Source organism: Copadichromis virginalis, linkage group LG19 (genome assembly GCF_057382275.1).
Source record: "Copadichromis virginalis isolate Kocher_CV1m ecotype Utaka linkage group LG19, C_Virginalis_male_GT1.1, whole genome shotgun sequence".
Taxonomy (NCBI): domain Eukaryota; kingdom Metazoa; phylum Chordata; class Actinopteri; order Cichliformes; family Cichlidae; genus Copadichromis; species Copadichromis virginalis.
In genome coordinates, this window is record NC_140636.1 from 24,493,623 (window position 1) to 24,514,734 (window position 21,112).

At 38.4% G+C, this 21,112-nt stretch overlaps 1 protein-coding gene and 1 non-coding gene across 2 annotated transcripts; one reads left to right on the plus strand and one right to left on the minus strand.

The window, feature by feature from the left end:
* The first annotated feature begins 428 nt into the window (after nucleotides 1–428).
* On the plus strand, nucleotides 429–18,038 carry LOC146686181 (otoferlin-like). Its single transcript, XM_085441680.1, has 41 exons — nucleotides 429–474; nucleotides 1,006–1,132; nucleotides 1,513–1,567; nucleotides 1,656–1,787; nucleotides 1,882–1,944; nucleotides 2,052–2,136; nucleotides 2,226–2,385; nucleotides 2,462–2,648; nucleotides 2,767–2,953; nucleotides 3,087–3,310; nucleotides 3,611–3,719; nucleotides 3,952–4,129; nucleotides 4,270–4,390; nucleotides 4,476–4,576; nucleotides 4,661–4,751; nucleotides 4,842–4,958; nucleotides 5,070–5,222; nucleotides 5,335–5,524; nucleotides 6,236–6,360; nucleotides 6,466–6,600; nucleotides 7,491–7,652; nucleotides 7,743–7,862; nucleotides 7,959–8,120; nucleotides 8,253–8,415; nucleotides 8,503–8,576; nucleotides 8,655–8,681; nucleotides 8,798–8,929; nucleotides 10,230–10,302; nucleotides 10,895–11,013; nucleotides 11,111–11,248; nucleotides 11,360–11,491; nucleotides 11,776–11,903; nucleotides 12,015–12,185; nucleotides 13,027–13,187; nucleotides 13,503–13,645; nucleotides 13,763–13,851; nucleotides 14,000–14,098; nucleotides 14,205–14,446; nucleotides 14,613–14,791; nucleotides 15,036–15,136; nucleotides 17,494–18,038. The coding sequence occupies exons 1-41, from the start codon at nucleotides 429–431 to the stop codon at nucleotides 17,672–17,674; spliced, it is 5,382 nt and encodes a 1,793-aa protein (XP_085297806.1). The 3' UTR covers nucleotides 17,675–18,038.
* Nucleotides 18,039–20,250: 2,212 nt separating this feature from the next.
* trnaa-agc (transfer RNA alanine (anticodon AGC)) lies at nucleotides 20,251–20,323 on the minus strand. The gene has a single exon. It is a non-coding gene; the product is annotated as a tRNA-Ala (tRNA).
* Between the last annotated feature and the right edge of the window lie 789 nt (nucleotides 20,324–21,112).

The window sequence follows — 21,112 nt, forward strand, 5'->3', positions numbered from 1 at the left end:
AAGGTCAGCCAATCTAAATAATTGAAAAGGCCCTTTTAAAGGGTAATCCGGGGTGTGGTAGTATGGTGACACCCTTCTTCTTACACACCTTCTGTGCTGTGTTCTGTCCTTACACTTGCTTTTTGTTTGCTGTTTGTTTTAGCATTTAATTTAAACAGTCCTAATAATTTAGCCTCTATCTGCAGCACAGGCCAATAGTAAAGTGCCATGGTTTATTCTGCTGTGGTTTTGCAGGTGTGTTACTGAAGAATGGGTTTGGTTGCTGTTTCTGGCAACAGAACATGCACAGAAAATATACAAAAAACAAAAAAACAAAAAACGCACAGACCATTAGTTCACTCATATTGATAAAAAGAAAAGTACAAAATTGTTATGAAATTTTTATTGTTTTATTTTTTTCACAGAGCACTCGATGATTGTCGTGAACCATGAAGCGCAGTAAGAACCGTGGACAAAAGGAGGACAGAAATGGAGGTATTGGCCATCATGGATGATTAGGTCAAAATAACTCAAAACCCAGCAACCACTCAAAATGTATTAGTATCCTGAATATAAAATACAAAATATCAGCTTTTATATGCCAATCTTGTTAACATTTCAATAGCCTAATAGCTATTTGGATATTAGATAATTAATCCTGCACTGTTGCTTCTAATTGGTAGATGTATCATATCAAAAGGTCAGCAGGATGGGTTTCAAATTATGTTCTATGGTTTCATCTCTCTGTGTCCTCTTGGTGAAAACAACTAGTATAATGTCGCTACTATTAATGGTGTAAGGAATTGGTATCAATCTGGGAAGGGTAGTATTTTGGCTTTATTTCCTGAAGTAAATACTGGACTGCCACTGTCACAGCAGTCAGGCTACCTGCTGTATTCTCTTTTGTCTCTGCTGGGAGAGGCTGAAGGTATTTTGGGGTCTTCTCTTGTAATGACATTCTTGGAATTAACGCTGCTACTAAAATAACACGTTTTCCTCACTCTGTGTCTTTTATTTGATCTACAGATGAGCCAGCAATTTTGGAGACAGAGGACCTGGATCGCCAGGGCATGTTCATGGGAGGAGGCGTGGACCCTGACACCATCTCACTGGCCTCAGTCACAGCTGTCACCACCAACGTGTCTAATAAGAGGCAAGAGTTCTGTAGTGCATGAACAGCAACAGAGATACACACCCTGGATCTCTGTTCAAACTGTTCAAACTGCTGCCAACCTGCAAAACCATTCAGAACAATAAAAATGAGAACGAGTGGACTGAGGAACAGTTTATCCTAGCATTTGCTTCCACTACTGAAGTTTCCACCTCACTACACACTTGACTATAAACACTTTACGCTAGCTAAGTTGTGTACAATGCCGCTGTGTTTATTTTTTATCTTTAGTTACTTACCTATTTGTATTAATTCTAATTATTTATTATTTTTATTTTAATTATACATTGTATAATGACAATGAAGATCATTTATTTGCGTCTGTCTCACTCTACATTAACCACGTTCACATTGCGATGCAGGTCAAAGCCAGACATCAAGATGGAGCCCAGCTCTGGAAGACCAGTAGACTATCAGGCAAGGGAAAGTTGTTATTGAGTGTTTTTATATTTAATGTAGTGCTTCTTAAACAATAGCAGACAAACATTTGATTATTTAATTCCAGGTCAGTGTGACAGTGATTGAAGCCAGACAGCTGGTGGGCTTGAACATGGATCCAATGGTTTGCGTGGAAATCGGAGAAGATAAAAAGTACACCTCAATGAAGGAATCAACCAACTGCCCATATTACAACGAAGTGAGTCTGTCATTACATCATGTATAATACTTTATTAAAGTTTATTAAAAGGGCAACTGTGCATCATTGTCATTAAAACTCTTTTAATCTCCAGTATTTTGTGTTCGACTTCCACGTCCCTCCAGATGTTATGTTTGACAAAATCCTGAAAGTGTCTGTGAGTCGTCCCGTTCCTTATAGTTAAACGTAAAAGTCACTGATAGCAGTTCCTTTTCACAAGCGCACTAAACCCTGTGTTGTTTACTTCCCTAAACCAAACTATAGGTAGTGCACTCCAAAAATCTTCTGCGTAGTGGGACCCTGGTTGGAAGTTTTAAAATGGATGTAGGCACAATCTACTCCCAGCCTGGTAAAGAATGAATCGAGATCAGCTTTTTAAAAATATCACTACGTTAATGATACAAATGCATTAATAAATATGTCTCCCTTGACTTGTAGATCATCAGTTTTACCACAAATGGGCTCTCTTGTCTGACCCTGATGACATCACAGCTGGCTGTAAGGGCTACGTTAAATGTGATATTGCAGTTGTGGCTAAAGGGGACACTATAAAAACTCCACACAAGGCAAATGAATCTGAAGAAGATGACATAGATGGGTAAATAAAACACAGATGTATTCTTTTTTTTAACATTTGAAACTAGTGAAGAAAATATATTAACTCTCTATTTCAGGAATCTCTTATTACCTGAGGGGGTGCCTGCAGAGAGGCAATGGGCTCGTTATTACTTGAAGATCTACAGAGCTGAGGGGCTCCCCAGAATGAACACCAGCATCATGGCGAATGTGAAAAAGGCCTTCATAGGAGAAAATAAGGACCTGGTTGATCCTTATGTCCAAGTACAGTTTGCTGGGCAGAAGGTGAGTGCTAACAAAGCTGCCATGCGTTCGTTCCCCTATGTAGCATTTTTTTTCTCATCCAGCTCAAAATCTAAATCTCACTGACATAACATAAGTTTACAATGTGTGATTGCTACAGGGGAAAACATCAGTTCAGAAGAGCTGCTATGAGCCTATCTGGAACGAGCAAATTGTTTTCACTGAGATGTTTCCACCACTCTGCAAACGTATAAAGATCCAGCTCCGAGATTCGGATAAAGTGAATGATGTTGCGATAGGAACGCACTTCTTAGACCTGCGCAAGATTTCTAACGATGGGGACAAAGGTGATGCAACTTTAAATGTTTGAAGAAATATCTTCTCCACAAATTAACTGCAGAAGATTTTCTTTTGACATGTCAGTTAGTTTTGCTCTTGCAAATTATTAGATTAAAATCCCCTTTTCTCTTTGTTTTTCAGGCTTCCTTCCGACTCTTGGGCCTGCTTGGGTGAACATGTATGGCTCCACTCGTACCTACACCCTGATGGACGAATACCAGGAGTTAAATGATGGACTTGGAGAGGGCGTGTCCTTCAGAGCCCGTCTGCTCATCAGCCTTGGCATGGAGCTCCTGGACACCTCCTCCCCTGAAATTACCAGCTCCACGGACGTGCAGATGGAGGGAATACCCAACATCTCAGAGGTGAATGCCTGACTGGATGGGCAGTCATGCAGATGGAGCCAACTGTTTCTCCTACTGATGGGTTATGTGCCTGCAATTACTGTGAATTATTAATAGTACCTGGTGTATTATTAATAGCTGTTTGCATCAATGTGGCTAAACTCAGTGGTATCCCTCATAATATGGGATAAATTGATTGTTGTCAATATGTAATGAATTACAGTGCTTTAACCTTTTTTTTTGTTTTACATTGATGCCACCTTTATATAAGTCTTTATTCTTAAACAGATGATTATACTTGTCCATTTTTTGATTTCACAGACCGCCACTGGAAAGGTTGAGGAATTTTTCCTCTTCAGTTCCTTCCTGGAGGCCACAATGGTTGATAGAAAGATTGGTGATAAGCCCATACACTTTGAGGTCACCATAGGTACTTTCCATCACCTCGTTGTCAGTTTTAGTGTTTAGCAGACTTTCTTTTGAGAAATTAGCATGCCTAATGACCTTTATTAAATATCTTTACACTGTTTTATCCTTTACTATATTAGAATAATAGCTGTGTTGCTGTAGTTTTTAAAAAATATAGAATCATATATATACTATTATTGTAGTAAGTACCGCATCTTTTATGGTTTAACTGTTAACATCATGGTTGTTGCCAGGTTATTATGGAAATGAGAACGATGGAGTTGTCAAACCAAAAACAAAGGGGAAGAAGGGTAATGGAGATGAAGAGGAAACTGAACTGATCAACAATTCCAGTGAAGAGGAGATGGACGACGATGGAGACCTGCAGTCAGTGGCAACAACCCCACCCATGAAACCTGTCATCACAGACCGGTCAGAGCAATAATATCACATACAATACAAAAGTTTTTAGTTCTTGCTTTGATTTAAAAGATTGTAAAAACAGTTTAGAAGTATTGATTTAGGTATTTTAAAAAACAACATGTTAGATACGCTCTAATTTTAATCCACAGAAATTATTTCCATCTGCCATATTTTGAGAGGAAGCCGTGCATTTACATCAAGAGCTGGTGGCAAGACCAGAGAAGGAGGCTGTATAATGCCAACATCATTGACAACATTGCTGATAAACTGGCAAGTCATGCATTAACTTAAAGCTAAGTTTGTCTAAGTCAACGCCAACATAATTTAAATCATTATCGTTATGTTGCTTTCATAGGAGGATGGGCTGAATGATGTGCAAGAGATCATTAAAACAGAGAAGGCCTATCCCGAGCGCAGGCTTAGAGGTGTTCTTGAGGAACTCAGCCAAGGATGCAGGTCCGTGGTTACAAACCTAAGCTGCACATGAAGTGTTTTTAATGATTGTAAACATTTGCACTCACCAAACCTTAACTCTTTCAGTCAGTTTCTTTCATTGGCAAACAAGGACCAGAGTCAGTCGGGCAGAACCAAACTTGACAAGGAGAGACTGAAGCTGTGCTTGTCGGAAGTGGTACGTAAACTCAAAAGAGTAATCTTTATTGTTCCCACCTATTGATTATATTTGTACTGTGCTAACTGCTGAACCTCTTCCTCCTTTTAGGAGGCCATTGGTCAGCAAGCTAAGACCATGAGGTCACAGGTGAAAAAAAGCACAGTGAGAGATAAGCTGAAGCTGGCTCAGAACTTCCTGTCGAAGCTGCGCTTTCTGGCTGAGGAAGTGAGATCTATGTCTATGTCTTTATTTACAAATAATCTTTTTTGGTGCATTTGTATGTTCTATAGTGGTTATTCAGTAACATATTTAAATGAGGACTCATTCTTATTGCAGCCTCAACACAGCGTTCCAGATGTTTTCATATGGATGATAAGCAATGGAAAGCGTATTGCTTATGCACGTGTCCCCTCTAAGGACATCCTTTATTCCAGCATATACGAGGAGAAGGGAAAAGACTGTGGGAAAGTCAAAACAATCTTTCTCAGGGCGAGTACCTAATCTATTCTGATACAAACTCCCAGTCTATAATGAAACTTTTCCTTATCTGTATTCTGTGTTCTTCAGCAGCTAAAGTGTTTTGTATTTTCCTCTTGTAAAGATTCCTGGTAAAAAGGGCTTTGGACCAGCTGGGTGGACAGTGCAATCCAAGATAGAGATTTATCTGTGGCTGGGTCTGAGCAGGCAGCGCAAAGACTACCTGAGTGGCTTACCTAATGGATTTGAGGAAAATAAGTTGTCCAGAGGACCCGGCTTGCCAGCCTCACCACCCATCAGCCTCACCTACATGAGTAAGGCCATTTTGCAGCTCACCTTACACCAGCTTTTCTCATAACAAATATCTACCATTCACACTGTGGCTAAAGGGACAAATTATACCCATTCACAGCTGTGTAAATTTATTCTTCAACTTTACTAGATTAGCTTTGTGAGAATCTCAGTTCAAAATTATCCTTTACCATATAGTTATATTTACTCTTTTTATGGCCTTCCTCGCTTTAAGCCAGCTTTCTTCTGATTGGCTGCAGGTGGGTGGACATGCTATGCTCACAAAATAGACTCTGTTTAGATTGTCATAGTCACTATGCTGTCACCCACTGGATAGTGAGGTCTTGTCATGAAGCCTTAGAGAGATTTGTATCTTGGTGTAAAACTGGTCTTTATGAGTGAGAGGTGGCTGTGACTGACATTAATCACCCATTCAATAGAAACTCATCAATCACAAAGTTTTCATTTCTTTAAGGTGGCCTTTATTGTCTTTCTGAACCTTAATAGTAACGAACAATCACACATAATTTCCAAACCATAACAGCACCTCCTGCTGGTCATTAGAGGGATTTGCTACTTGGCTTCTTTTTTTACACCTGGAAGCTGCAACCTGTCTTTTATATGGAGTGCATGGCAAAAAAAGAAAAAGTATATCTCTAAATCTAACGTAGGCAAGAATTACATATACTGTTATATACTTCTATAGTCACTTATGAGACTTTACTTCTCTGTAGTGAAACAAATCTTCCAGCTGAGGGTCCACATGTACCAGGCTCGCAGCCTGTTCGCCGCTGACAGCACAGGTCTGTCCGATCCATTTGCAAGAGTTTTCTTCTCATCGCAAAGCCAAGTCACTGAGGTGGGCAAGATCAAAAGTTGTTTTAATGAGATCACCTGTTAGCATGAAATTTTATGTACTTGAAAACCTGTCCTCGATCACTTTAAACGTTTTGTCTTCTTGCAGGTGCTGGCTGAGACCCTCTGCCCCACGTGGGACCAGCTGTTGGTTTTTGAGAATGTGGAGTTGTTTGGGGAGGCCAGTGAACTGAGAGATGACCCTCCTATTATTGTCATTGAGCTCTATGATCAAGACACAGTGGTAAGGGTTATTTTGATATACAGAGGCCTCTCTGTTTATAATAATGTGGGCAAAACCTCGACAGCAGTCTTACCATGATCCTTCATCTTTATATGTTGAAATGTATGACTAACCTAGTCACGAGAGACTAAAAGTAGCATGCGGTATACCCGCAATATTTTTATTTTTATGATTAAATTTTTTTTGCATAAATGGTTGTGGGTTGATTTCATTGAGTTTGTCTTTGTCTCCATAGCAACCTGACATGAATTATATCTGAAGGAATTTGTTTGCTGACTGACTATTTTATATTATCTCCTGACAAAAACACCATTGTTTTGGATGACCCTTTGGATAAGTAGAGTGTGGATTGGCTTGATGTACTGTAGCAGCACTGTCATGTGTGCAGAGTAGATTCCTTTGAAAGGCATGCAAGAGGAATAAGGACCTGATGGACCCTCGTGATTAACTTATCCCTGTTGCATTCCTTTAAGTAAAACTTGTGCTTTTGTATGTGACCAACAGGATTTTTGACTTTTTTATAACCACTAACTGCAAGAAAGATTAAGTTGCTTTTGTTCTTTTTTTTCTTTTTTTTTAGAAACAATGATTAGATATTCACTCATTTTCTGAATGTGCATAAATGCATATCTGTTTTGCAGTTCACTGGTTATTTTAGGGATCTTTCATTGTTTACTTTGTCTTTTATCTTCAGTCCTTTTTATCTAGTGTGAAACATGTGCACCTTGAGCCATGTTTCTTCCTGCTAATGGGACTACTTACTTCACAATCAGCTCTCTAATTGCTTTTTTAAATGCACTCATTGTAATATAAACACTAATACGGTAAGCCAAGAAGAGCATTTTTTAAAATAATCAGATTTTTCACTGCGTCTGGTCCTTTGCTTTCAGGGTAAAGCTGACTTCATGGGCAGAACCTTTGCTAAGCCTGTGGTCAAAATGGCTGATGAGCACTACGGTCCCCCACGTTTTCCTCCCCAACTGGAGTACTATCAGATCTACCGTGGAAACTGCACTGCTGGAGAAATGCTGGCAGCCTTTGAACTGCTGCAGGTTAGCTTTCCAAAGTACAGACAACATCAACCCGTGAGCTTATGCTTCCATCACTTCATTTGCTTCATAGTTCTTTATATCGTCCTTTAGATTGGCCCCAATGGAAAAGCTGACCTACCTCCCATAGATGGTCCTACAGATATAGACCGTGGCCCAATCCTCCCAGTACCACTGGGGATCAGACCAGTGCTCAGCAAGTACAGGATTGAAGTAAAGACTTCAGAATAGCTTTGACTGTTAACTGACGGACATTCACTGAAAGAAAGTAAAACATCTGTAATGTCAGCTAACCTTTCTTTTCTTTAGGTTTTGTTCTGGGGCTTGAGGGACCTGAAGAGGGTGAATCTCGCCCAGGTGGACCGGCCTCGTGTGGACATTGAATGTGCTGGAAAGGGAGTTCAGTCTGCCCTCATCTCCAACTACAGGAAAAACCCCAACTTCAGCACTCTTGTCAAGTGGTTTGAAGTGGTACCGTACTGGCACTATTGATATATTTTTCCGTTATGCATTTGCGTTCAAACATAGAACTGAAGCTTGGGTTGACTCATGTCAGCCACCACACCTGCTCTGCAAGAACTCACTCTGGATTTTGTGTGTCAGGACTTGCCTGAAAATGAGTTGCTTCACCCGCCGCTGAACATCCGAGTAGTGGACTGTAGAGCTTTTGGCCGCTACACTTTGGTTGGCTCTCATGCTGTCACCACTCTGCGGAAGTTCATCTACAGGGGAGCTGACAAGCAAGCCAACAACTGGTCCACTACAGGTATCAAATAACAGAAAAGTAGAATATATGTTTGCGCCACACAGTATTGTCTGACAGTTTGTGATGATGATTTTTTTTTTCTTTCAGAGGAAATTATTGTTGTCAGCATGGATTCTGAGCCTTCTTTTAAGAAAGTGGAAACTGTTGTCAAACTTGACTGTGTAAGTGTAACTTTTGAAAATTTGAAAATTATAGAGATAAAAAATACAAAGTAAACACAATCTGGTGTTCCTTTGTAGGGCTCTGATGCTGTGGTCAAAGTTGAGGTAAGTAGAGATCTGTACTTGCTTGATTTATAAATCAAACTGCATTATTTTATTTCACGGTGAATCAAGATGTCTCAAAGCCTTAATCAAAAGATCTGTGTTACTTTTATACAAAGGATGATGACAAGGATGGCAAAGGGAAGAAAAAGAAGAGGAAGAAGGGTGATGAGATGGAGGAGGAGGAACTTGACGAGAGCATGCTGGACTGGTGGTCCAAATATTTCGCTTCCATTGAAACTTTGACAGAGGTAACAAGCCTTCTTTTGACTGATTATATAATGTTAACAATGTTGCAAAGTATGATGATGCAGTACTACACGAAAGTTTTGAGTTGTGTCTCATTTCTTTATGTTTTGCTTACTGCCTGTCTTTTAAATTTTTTTTAAAGTGTTCTTGAGCAATAGTGCTCCAGGATTTCTGTGGGACTTTCAGAGTTTTTCTTTGGATATTGGCTGCTTTTTCACTTATTTAGAGTCCAGTTCTTCTATGTGACCATTTTCCGAGAAACTGCTTTTTCTTTATTTGGTATCAATGACCTATATAACATAAAAAGACCTAGGGTGGAACGAGGGATGAACAAGTGTTTTGAACGAAAAAGGCGTTTCCCAAAGAGTTATTAGCCAAAAACTTTGCATATATCGCCATTATGTGCAATGTGTCCTTTAAAAAATTAAAGAAACTGGTAAAAGTGGAGGACAAAATCAAAAGCAGCAGGCCTAAAGACTATCGTCATATCATTAAGAAGTAGGAAAAAAGGCCAGCAAGAAATCACACAGAATCTGCGAGATGCATCTCCTTAGGTCTATCTATCTACTGCTCATTCAAGCCTCATCAGAAATGCTCTCGGTGGAAGGATGGCTGTCAAGAAGCCATTCTTAAGGAAGAGAAACAGGGAGAAAAGGCTGCGGTGTGCCAAATAACACAAGACCTGAGCTGAAAATCAGTAATAATATGTCTAATAGGGTTATGAATTCTAATTTGAAGCTTTTGGATCAAATCATTGTCAGTATGGATCAAGGAGATCGGGAGAGAGGTACAACACTGAGACACTATCAGTCATGGACTGGCCTTCCCGGACCTCAACATTACTGATGCATTGTGGGATAATCTTTGCAAAGAATGGAACAAAAGGCAGTCAACATCCAGAGAAGAGCTTTGAATGTCCTTCATAAATCCAGGAGAACTATTCCTGAAAATGATTTAAAGAAATAACAAGAAATCTTGCCTAAGAGAGCTTTGGCTGTGTTGAAGAACAAAGGTGATCGTATCAAATATTAACTTTCAAGCTCATTCAATCTTTACAAACAGTTCTTTCTTTATATACAACATTTCTGTATTTGTTTTCATGTTTCAGTAAATCATTGCAACTATTTTCAAATTTCCTTTCAAAATAAAGGGCAGCTAAAGACTTTTGCACAGTGCTGTAGATTGAATTTTTCTTCAAGACATTTTTTTAGACTTAATGGATCTTAACCTTGATACTATAGCTGATAAGTAGGAGGTTTTGTTTGGTCTAGACAGTTAAGAAATAGAGCTTTACTCTTTCAGTCACTCAAGGCTCAAGAGGCAGCTCTCTCAGACTCAGAGGACAAAGATGACATGGACATTGCAGATGGTGGAGGTAAAAAAAAAAAAAAAAAAAAGAAACCTTAAATTTCTTCTTTTTGTCATCAGTTTTAAAATCCACTAATTGCATCTCCATATGTTTTTGTGTTTGCTGAATATTGTTTTTATGTGCTTTAATAAAAATCTGTGATGTTCATAGTTTGACACGTGTGCCTAAGTTTAAAATTCATCCTTTATTAGCTCACTAACTCTGTTGTTTTGTTCTACAGTGCAGTAGTGAACCTCATAGCCTTCATAGCCCAAGAATGCCTCCATGTAGATGCTGACATGAATCCAAATTTCCATTCGTAGGACAATTTCTTGTTTTCTTCTCCCGTACATGCATATTTGTCATATGCTAGCCATGAAAGTTGTCAATAACAAGACAGTGACTAAAAACACAAAGATGATGGAGCATGGCACACAATAAAGAATTAGCCAATACCTACAGCGTCACAATACCAAGCATTCTCACTGAACTCTATACTTCAGGAGTTCAATGGCATGCTTGCTTTGTACCGTAATGGCAACTTTCATGTGGAATTCATGTCTCGAGCGCTCTGCTCCTTCTCCCTGTCCCTGTGTCCTCACCACTAACCTGTACTCAGATATCAAACCTGATGACTCTCCTGTGAAAGGCACAAAGAAGGGAAAAGGAAAGAAAGATAAGAAGAAACCGGCAGTCGACCCTTATGAGAAGAAAAAGCCAAAGCTGGATGAGCTGAAGGTATACAGTTGTGACTGCGACATACAGACACGGTCTTAGAAAACAAGTCATTCCAAACCTAATTTATGTGTTTATATATACACTTATCTGTGTTCAGGTGTATCCTAAAGAACTGGAAGGCGACTTTGGTAACTTTGAGGACTGGCTGCACAGTTTTAACCTGTACAGGGGAAAAGCAGGTGATGATGATGATCAGAATGTGACAGATGAAGATAGGATTGTTGGAAAATTCAAAGTAAGGAATTGTCTCTTCTTTTTCATTGATGATGAAAGTCAAAGCTCTTTAAATAATTCTTTCATATTTTCCTCTGAATGCCCTTTCATTTGTATCGCTGTGTCAATTCAGGGTTCGCTGTGCATGTACAAAGTGTCGGATGATATGCCAAGAGACATGAACTTTGATTCCAACATGGGAATGTTTAATAACATTCCTAGCAATGATCCCATTAACGTCCTTGTTCGGATCTATGTCATCAGGGTAAGCTATGTGCTCTGCTGTGAATATTTATTTCAATATCCTGGGAAGAGGTCCTTTAGCTCCTTTGAGTGCTCATAGTCAGGTTCATACCAAGGGTGCTAGCTTGTGGATGGTTCTGAGCTCTGCATACGTTAGCTTTAGCCACTTTGCCTTTGAGAGTTTCTTTCAAATACCCACCCACATTTGGAAATGTTTAAGGCTGACTGGCTGGTTACCGGTCATAGCCGAGAATGCTAGACTTACTTATTATTATCATACTCAAATTTATCCATTTTTTTTCGTAGGCAACTGATCTGCATCCAGCAGACATAAACGGTAAAGCCGACCCCTACATTGCAATAAAACTGGGAAAAACAGAGATAAAAGACAAAGAGAACTACATCTCAAAACAGCTGAACCCACTGTTTGGCAAGTAAGTAATTTTAGAGCATGGCCTTATCTATACGATCTTACAAGTTTTTATTTTTTGTGAATATACTGAATTTTAATTAAAACCTTAAAACTAAAATCTGTCTCTTATTAGATCTTTTGATGTGGAGGCCACATTCCCAATGGATTCCACATTAACTGTGTCAATTTATGACTGGGACTTGGTGGGAACTGATGATCTCATTGGAGAAACCAAAATTGACCTCGAGAACCGTTTCTACAGCAAACACAGAGCCACGTGTGGTATCACACGCGCCTACGCAATGTAAGGATCACACAATCTGTTTGACTCAAGTAGCATTAGCCAACATGAAAGCAAAAACAAAAAAAAACAGTACTTTAATTTGTTCATTTTCAATAGATGCACTGCTCTTCACCACAAACTTTACTACAAATTCAATCAAATGAAAGCGTTCAGCTAGCTAACATTATAGCTCACAGCCACCATTAATAGTTAACCTGTTGCTAGTCTGTCTCCATAGATGTCAAGAAAAACCTAGTTCCTGTTGTACTTAAAACTGCTTATGATAAAGTTTGGAGCAAAGACATCATGATTTCTCGAGAAGCCCAACTGGGTAACAAGGCAATTAAATTCATCTCCAGAACTGGGCAACTTACATCAAATCAGTCTGGATCAGGGGTGTCACAAGCCAAGGCTCGGGGCCCAGAATTGGCCTGGCAAAGGGTCCTAATCTGGGCCACTGGATGGGTTTGTAAAATGTGAAGGAGGCATACATTTTGTACTTTTACTTTCATACGTTTTACAGCTTTTTCTGCTGATAAAGACATCCACATGGCCAGTTGTACTTTACCAAAGTAGTTAAGTCACGGTTAATTAACATAAAAGTGGGCTGTGGCCCATGATGTAAAATGAGTTTGACGTCCTGGTCTAGATGAATTTGATTTGTGTTAAAGTCTTCCTTTAATATTAAACCCAACATATCTGTGTGTGTGTGTGTGTGTGTGTGTGTGTGTGTGTGTGTGTGTGTGTGTGTGTGTGTGTGTGTGTGTGTGTGTGTAGGTTTTTTACAGTTTTAAAATGTCACCATTTACTTTCATTTGATTCTAGTTTTAAAAATGTTGTTTTTTTTAACCCTTTTTTGTAGCCATGGTTACAATGTGTGGCGTGACCCGATGAAACCCACCCACATCCTGGCTAAGCTGTGTAAGGATGGCAAACTGGACGGGCCTCACTATGGTCCTGCAGGAAGAGTGAAGGTGGAGAATCGTGTCTTCATGGCGCCAACAGAGATAGAGGATGAAAATGGTATTCAATGACCTTCTGTTTCTTCCACTTCATTTTCTCAGTAACTTACTAAAGAAAGGCAATATTGCTGTAGTGGGACATACTCTCTCCAATACTTGTTGTGTGCTTGTTTTCATGCTGGTACTACTGACAAACTGGTCTGATAAATGCCAAAAAAGTTGATTCTGTTCATCAACTTTTTGGCATTTACTTACCTTGATGATTGAGCACGCATCAAGTCTGATAAATGCTTAAACAGTTTAAAGGGAAAGCTTAATTTCATTTGCTAGCATTCGCTTTAAAAAATACATATATTTTTGTGATGATGTTTGTCAGGTCTGAAGAAGCAGACAGATGAACACCTTGCCCTTACTGTGCTGAACCACTGGGAAGAAATTCCACGAGCTGGCTGCAAGCTCGTCCCAGAACACGTGGAGACCAGACCGCTGCTCCACCCTGATAAACCAGGAATTGAGCAAGTGTGTAAACTTATTTAAATATAAAAACTTTTGATGAAAAAGGCTTGTATGTTGGAATTATCTTCTACAGATTATTTGCATATTGAAAAAAAAATCTCATCCTGTACATTTTTTTAGGGAAGAATTGAGATGTGGGTGGATATGTTCCCTAAAGATATGACAGCACCTGGTCCTGCACTTGACATTTCACCAAGGAAACCAAAGAAGTATGATTTCAACAGTCATCTTGCAGCTTTAACACACACAGTATAAAGTTCAAAACCATCTTAATGTATTTGAATAAATTATGCAGTTTAATTTGAGGTTTTTACCAATCACTATTGATCATTGATTAGTGTTTTTGCGTTTGTACAGGTTTGAACTGAGGGTCATAATTTGGAACACAGATGAAGTCGTTCTGGAGGATGATGACATCTTCACTGGCGAGAAATCTAGTGATATATTTGTGCGAGGGTAATAATGTATCTTTTGTTTTTTGTTTACTTGTTTATGAGCAGAAATCAGTCAAATCAGATTCCCGATACGGAAACATTTACAAACCCTCCCCCTTTTCTCACAGTTGGTTAAAAGGGCAGCAGGAGGACAAACAGGACACTGATGTTCATTATCACTCCATCACTGGGGAGGGGAATTTCAACTGGCGCTTCATCTACCCGTTTGATTACCTCATGGCAGAGGAGAAGATCGTCATCTCAAAAAAAGAGTCCATGTTTGCTTGGGATGAGACTGAGTACAAGATCCCTGCTCGTCTTAACCTGCAAGTGTGGGATGCCGACCATTTCTCAGCAGATGATTTCCTGGGTATTGTCAAAAATCATTAAGCTAAAAAACATCGCTACTCATAAGAGATTGTTTGTGAAACACCACTAACACAGCAGGCAACATTGTAAATTTAGGCGTAATGACATTAAGATGGCTTAACCTTCGTACTTATTCGACATTTACTGTAGAAAAAATGTCTTCATAGGTGCAATTGAGCTGGACTTGAACCGTTTCCCACGTGGCGCCAAGACTCCCAAGCAGTGTACCATTGAAATGGTGACAAATGAAGGAGAGATGCCCATGGTCTCCATCTTCAAACAGAAGAGGATCAAAGGCTGGTGGCCCTTTGTGGCCAGGAATGAAGATGATGAGTTTGAGCTTACGGTCAGTCACACCAAAGCACCACCTGAAATTATGGTTCTAAATAGGGAATGACTCATTTTTGTAATGCTAATGCAAGCAGTAAAGCACACTGTTTCGTAACATATCTCCAGGATTAAATGTGTAGTTAAACCTTTGTATGCACTGGTTCATACTGGTCTCACCCACGTTATAAAATGAGTTTGACATCTTTGCTTTAGGTAATAGCGTGAATCCACATCACTCATACTGTTTTTTGTCTTTACAGGGAAAAGTGGAAGCAGAGCTGCACCTTCTGACAGGAGAGGAGGCAGAGAAAAGTCCAGTTGGTGAAGGACGAAATGAACCAGAACCACTGGAGAAACCCAAGTATGAAGGATGTTTTCCTATCATCCATTCTTTTGATCTAATTTTTTCAGCGGCATGGTCCAGTATATTCTTTTGGCTTCTACATAAACCCCTCCTATAAACAGAAGCAGTCACATACTAAATGTTGTGTCCATGTACACATACCTTACATGCACAGATACATGCAGGTTTAAAGGTTGACAGTCCGAACAAACATCATTCAACAGGTAAGCGGAAAAAAAGAAAAACAGAGAACATAATAGATATAGTGGTAAATTGAATTGTTAAATCAATTGTTGTAAAAAAAACAACAACAAAAAAACCCACCTGTTACACAGTCATTAAAAAAAACATAAAAAACAATATTAAACTTGCATAAAAAGCATTAAGAAATTTCATGAACTGAGGAAAGACAGTTGAAGGAATTTGCTTCAGTCAAACGCTGGACTTAGACCTAGGATCTTCTTTCTGTACATGGTAAGTTGCTGTTTCTTATCCTTATTTCTAACTAGAATTATTTTTCCCCATCCTGCTTTCTGCTTTATTGTTGTTTCAGGGAGTCCACTAACTTTCAAAGCATTAATTTAGTTTGTAGTAGAAAAACAGTAAAATGCTCCAAAGTCCTTAAAATCTGTAATACTGAACGTGCACATTTCTGTCCTTCTAGCCATCCTGACACCAGCCTTCTGTGGTTCCTCACTCACTAATGAGACCATTAAACAATTGTTCTGCACACAGTACAAGTGGCTGGTCATCAGGATTGTCACTGCTCTCCTGCTGCTGGCTGTGCTCACTCTTTTTCTCTACAGCATGCCCGGTTACATGGTGAAGAAAATGCTGGGAGCTTAAGATGTTCTGCACATGGTTCCAGCAGACTAATCTTAGAACTTCTGACTCACTCTCTCCTCCAAACTTCCTGTGCACTTTTTCTATTGAGCCAGCACTTTTAAACTAAATAAAAGCAATGAAGCAATACATTAAAATGTACAAAGTTATACCAAGAAAACAACATGCACTAAGAAAAGGATTCAGAAAACCATGTTCTTTAAGAAATCTACCAAATTAACTTTCACACACCCACGCTACAGTACTGTTTGGCCTGTTCATGCTGTTCATAAATCAATATCTTAATAATAGTGAAAAAAGTTGGTTGCCAGGTGGTTGCTAAGCATGTAAAATGCAATTTTTATGGATTTAAATGAGATGTTATTGTCATGAAAATAAAAGGATAGATTGGAGTTGCAGGCTTAATACACGTAAGTTTAGCTCATTGCTAGGTTAACAGGCAATGTGATGCGTCATACAGTAATATCTGGTGTAGATAAAAATCTGCAGGGGCACTTATGTAACAAATTTGGTTACTCGGCTCCTGATGATGTGTTTGTGGACAAAGAAAAACACACACACACGGATTTCTTTCAATATAGAGTTTTATTCCTAAAGTAGAGTTTTAATAAAAATGCTTTACAATGGAAAAGAAAAAAGAAGTATAGTCACTGGAAGAACGATAATCAAAAGCACCACCTCAACAGATGAAACAAGTTCATTTCTTCTGAGATATAAGAACTAAGCCTTGTGATGGATTGGCAGCCTGTTCAGAGTGTGGCAGCTGAAATTGGTTTCAGCAACGCTCACAACCTTAAACTGGACAAGCAAAGGAAAATGGATGAGTGGATCCATGGATAAGTACTAAACATATAATGCACCTGAAAAAATAAAACAGAGAGGTCAGCAGTCACTTCAGAAAAGCAGAAGCTCATTTCTGAAATAAAAACCCCCCACCTAATACCTTTAGCAGTTGCTTAAGTATATTTTACTATGGTAAAAGTGGAAAGAAAAAGGCTGCTAAATACAATATGTTGAAAAGGTAGAAGAATTATTTTCTAGTGTTTCTATTGGTGGCTCAGGAGGTAGAGCAAGATGTTGACTAAGTAGAAGGTTGGTGGTTTATTCCCTGGTTGAATCTGTATGCCAATATATACTTGTGATACTGAAGCCCAAGTTACTCCTGATTCATTCATTGGAGTGTGAATTGCAGATGGCCCCTCCTCCCTGAGTCTGGTTCCTGTAAAAGAGAGTTCGTTAACAAACACCTGAATGCTCCAGACCAGCAAACTACCAAAATAATGCTTTTATAGAGGTGCTCACATTTGCTGATGATCAATTAGCCAAGTGCATTTTGACTAGCATCACCTGGCTGCTACTTAACTCTTAATTCCTATGGAATCAGTTATGGTGTTAAACAGGTAACCAGTAACATTTGCTTGTTATATCATGTGGGTATTTCCATCATGCAAGTAATCGATTATTTTGCATATATGTGGGCCACAATGGCTTTGGCTTCTTTAACGTCTTTTTACATCTCTGTACTCCACCAGCCGTCCAGATGTTGCCCTCCTCTGGTTCCTCATCCCCTTCAAAGCTGCGAAACACCTGATTTGTGACCAGTACAGGTGGCTTACCATCAAGATTGTCACTGCTCTTCTCCTGCTGGCCATCTTTGCTCTTTTCATATACAACATGCCTGGATACATGGTGAAGAAGATGCTGGGAGCTTAAGAGAAACAGCTGAGGTTTTTACCTTGTATTCTGTTGTGAATGGTTTCAGCTTTACAATATCATAAACTAACCACCGCATTGTTAAACAGGCGCTATCACAGTAACACTACTGATAATACTTATTACTTGAGTGTGTCTAATATTGTGTATTAATGTGTACAAATCATATTAGAGGGTTTTTTTGTTGTTGTTGCAGTTTTTCTTGTTTGTTGAAATAGTGTTTTCTGTATTTTTAGTGCTTGTTTTTAAAATAACTGAACATTAGTCACCTTCATATGTTGTACTGGTTTAAAAGTGAGTATATTGTGTTTGAATTCAGTTTTTTGCTTTGCATCTGTGTATGATATTTTAAATTTGTGAATAAACTGAGATCTGGACAATCCATTTATCAGAGGGTTATGTCATCTCTATATGAATGCCTTCTTTGTTTAGTGCTCAATAGAAAACAAAAAAGAGTGCAGTGTTGTTTTGTCATCAGTGAGTATGAGGTTCAAATATGTTGGTTTTTTCTCATTTATATTTTTAATGTAGTACAAGCCAATTGGTGACAACCTCTAGATGTTTGGAAAGAAAATTGGTTTGTCAGTTATTTGATGTTATTTGTCTAACGCAGTGTTTATAACTCTGTACTCCACCAGCCGTCCAGATGTTGCCCTCCTCTGGTTCCTCATCCCTCTCAAAGCTGTGAAACGCCTGGTTTGTGACCAGTACAGGTGGCTGACTATCAAGATTGTCACTGTTCTCCTGCTGCTTGCCATCATGGCTCTTTTCCTGTACAACATGCCAGGATACATGGTGAAGAAGATGCTGGGAGTTTAAAAATAAACAAATAAACACGGTACTGAGTCTGTAATCCAGTGTTTTTGTATTTGGACTCTCTGGATTCTCCTTTATTTAATATTCAAAGATTTAGTGTATACACCTGGTTTTGCTTTTAGTTGTTTTTCTGGTTTGTGTACTATTTGTAGTTTCTAGTCTTGGCCTTGTCTTCATTTTGTTTGGTGTTCTCTTTCTGTCTCCCCAGTCAGTCTTGTTTCCATGTCTGTTTCTCTGTGGTTATCGTACTTCCTGTTTTATTTTGAAAATATTTCACCTTGTGTTCAGTGTGCTCAGTTCCACTTCCCCTGTCATGTTAGTCTGTATTAGTTCCAGTGTGTTTCCTCCTGTTTCCCATCCTCTCATTATCCTGTGTGTATTTAAGTCGTCTGTCTTCATCTGCTTGTTTTTGCGTTGTTCTCTCTCTCCCTGTGTCTTTTCTTGTGTGCTGTTTCCCTTGTAATCTAGTTGTTATCTCTTAATTTCTTAGTTCCCAATTCCTAGTAGTTCCCCTTTTGCTATTGGGTCCTACCTCCACCTGTCACACAGTAATACAATGACATTTGACATATTATAAAGTTTTGATTACAAGCATATATACTATATATCATCCCCTTTTGCAAAAATTATTCTCATACCATATAATCTAATCCATTACTGTGGTGTGGTGGTGTAAAATATCATTGTTTCACAATGACGGTTATATTTGCTGAAATGATTACCATTAGTTTTAGTGTTGTGATTGTTGCTTCTCCAAGGCAAGACTGTCACATTTGTTCTGATTTATTGTAATATGAAAAGCTTGTTAAAGTGTGCAGTAATTTGTGTAGTTACGAAACAACAATAAACATTATTATCATCATCTGTCAGCACTTCTTTCCCTGGAGGATTAACTCACCCTTTCAAGAAAACCCTCGAAGTTTCAGCATTTTCTTTCACTGCATATACTGACCTGCATGTGCATGATCCTTTCCAGTCTATAACATTTTAAAATCTAAAATCTTTATTGTAAAACACTTTAAAAGAGTTTAAAATCTCGCCACAATAGTGTTCCATAGCATGCAATGCGTGTCCAAGGAACTCTAAAATTATCAGTTGAGAGAGGATTCTGTATTATAAAGCTTCTGGCCTGTTTGCATCCATCCTGTAATGTGTGTAAATGCTCATATTTATTAATGGTTTCAATTCTTTCTGCCTTCTATTTCTATTCTTTTACCATATTTAGGGCAAATTTTTAGATCCAGGTCTTTATTTCCATTTTTCTTTCAGAATAAGAATCAGCACTTTATTCACATTTCATTTAACAGAACAGACAATCAATACCAAATTAATACCAACAATAACAAAATCACACAGATAATAAAAATACATAAAGCATATTTGTATTTCTTTGTATATAATCTAATTAATTAAACTACTTTGGCCATGTTGGTCCTCCATTTGACGTGTTCGCTCCTTATAATAAAAAAAATACACAAACCTACCTGAACACGTGGCTCTAAATACACGCTCATTTTAAACTAAATGAATATAGACAGAGGAGAGATCAATCGTTTATGAGTCTATGCTGCCATCTTCTGGTTTTCTGTGGAATTAACAGTAACAGTGCTATACACGTGCGACTGCTCCGCGGAATTCGCTGATCATTTGACACAGTTTGTTAAGAGGTCATCGGTTGCTTATAGTTAATGTATGAATGAAAATGAAAGAACAAATATTCAATAACAAAATAAAAAATAAAAAATAAAAAAAAAAAACATTGGAGGATGCGGGCATCGATCCCGCTACCTCTCGCATGCTAAGCGAGCGCTCTACCATTTGAGCTAATCCCCCTGGCTATACGAAACCTCACGTCACTTTCTTTTATCATTGCATCCACAGCCTCGTCTGCTTCCTGTTTTGAATCATCGGGTGTTTAACTCTTTATACAACACGTGAACGTTAGTAAACACCATAAGATAACTTCTGCAGAACTTCCTCACTACTCTTGTTATTATCTTACTTAAGTTTTCTGCATACCATCCTTTTTGGTCGTTTTTTCGTAGTCAAGACAAAAAATGCTAACAGTCACTTCAACTTTAGTTACATCTATGATTAATATTAACCGAGACACAAATCCTTAAGGCTCACCTTTATTATAATTTCTGCCGAAATTACACACGTTTTTACCGCATCAAGGATATGTTACAAGCAACGTTTCATTGTTTCCAGTCGTTGTCTAAACTTGAACTATGAAAAATGAGGTAGTAGAAGCCAATCGCAGCTGTTATTCCAATCACGCTAAAACAAACACTTTTTTCCCATTTTATTTCTAAATGATGCCTAACACAGGTCTGAGCATCTCAGGGTTCTCAATACATGATATGATTTTGAGGTAATATTTTATAATACGGCCATAATTTCTAATACTACAAGAAATTATATTTTCTAATACTATTATAAATTATATTTTCTAAATGAATACTTATATAGCAATTATATTTACCTACACATACTAAGTTAACTACACTAGAATAAGAGGGTAACAAATCAGGCTTTTACAGGAGATTTTCAAAACGACATTGTTGGTCAGAAACAAAGAAATCATTGTAATGTAAGTAAATTTAACTATTTTGTAATGAA

Excerpts from the sequence above, each read along its gene's own strand:
- LOC146686181 (XM_085441680.1), top strand. The coding sequence starts at position 429 with ATGAAGCGCAGTAAGAACCGTGGACAAAAGGAGGACAGAAATGGAG. Across the intron at positions 3,720-3,951 it reads ACACTTTGAGGTCACCATAG|GTTATTATGGAAATGAGAAC; the intron begins GTACTTTCCATC and ends GGTTGTTGCCAG. Across the intron at positions 14,792-15,035 it reads ATGATGAGTTTGAGCTTACG|GGAAAAGTGGAAGCAGAGCT; the intron begins GTCAGTCACACC and ends TTGTCTTTACAG.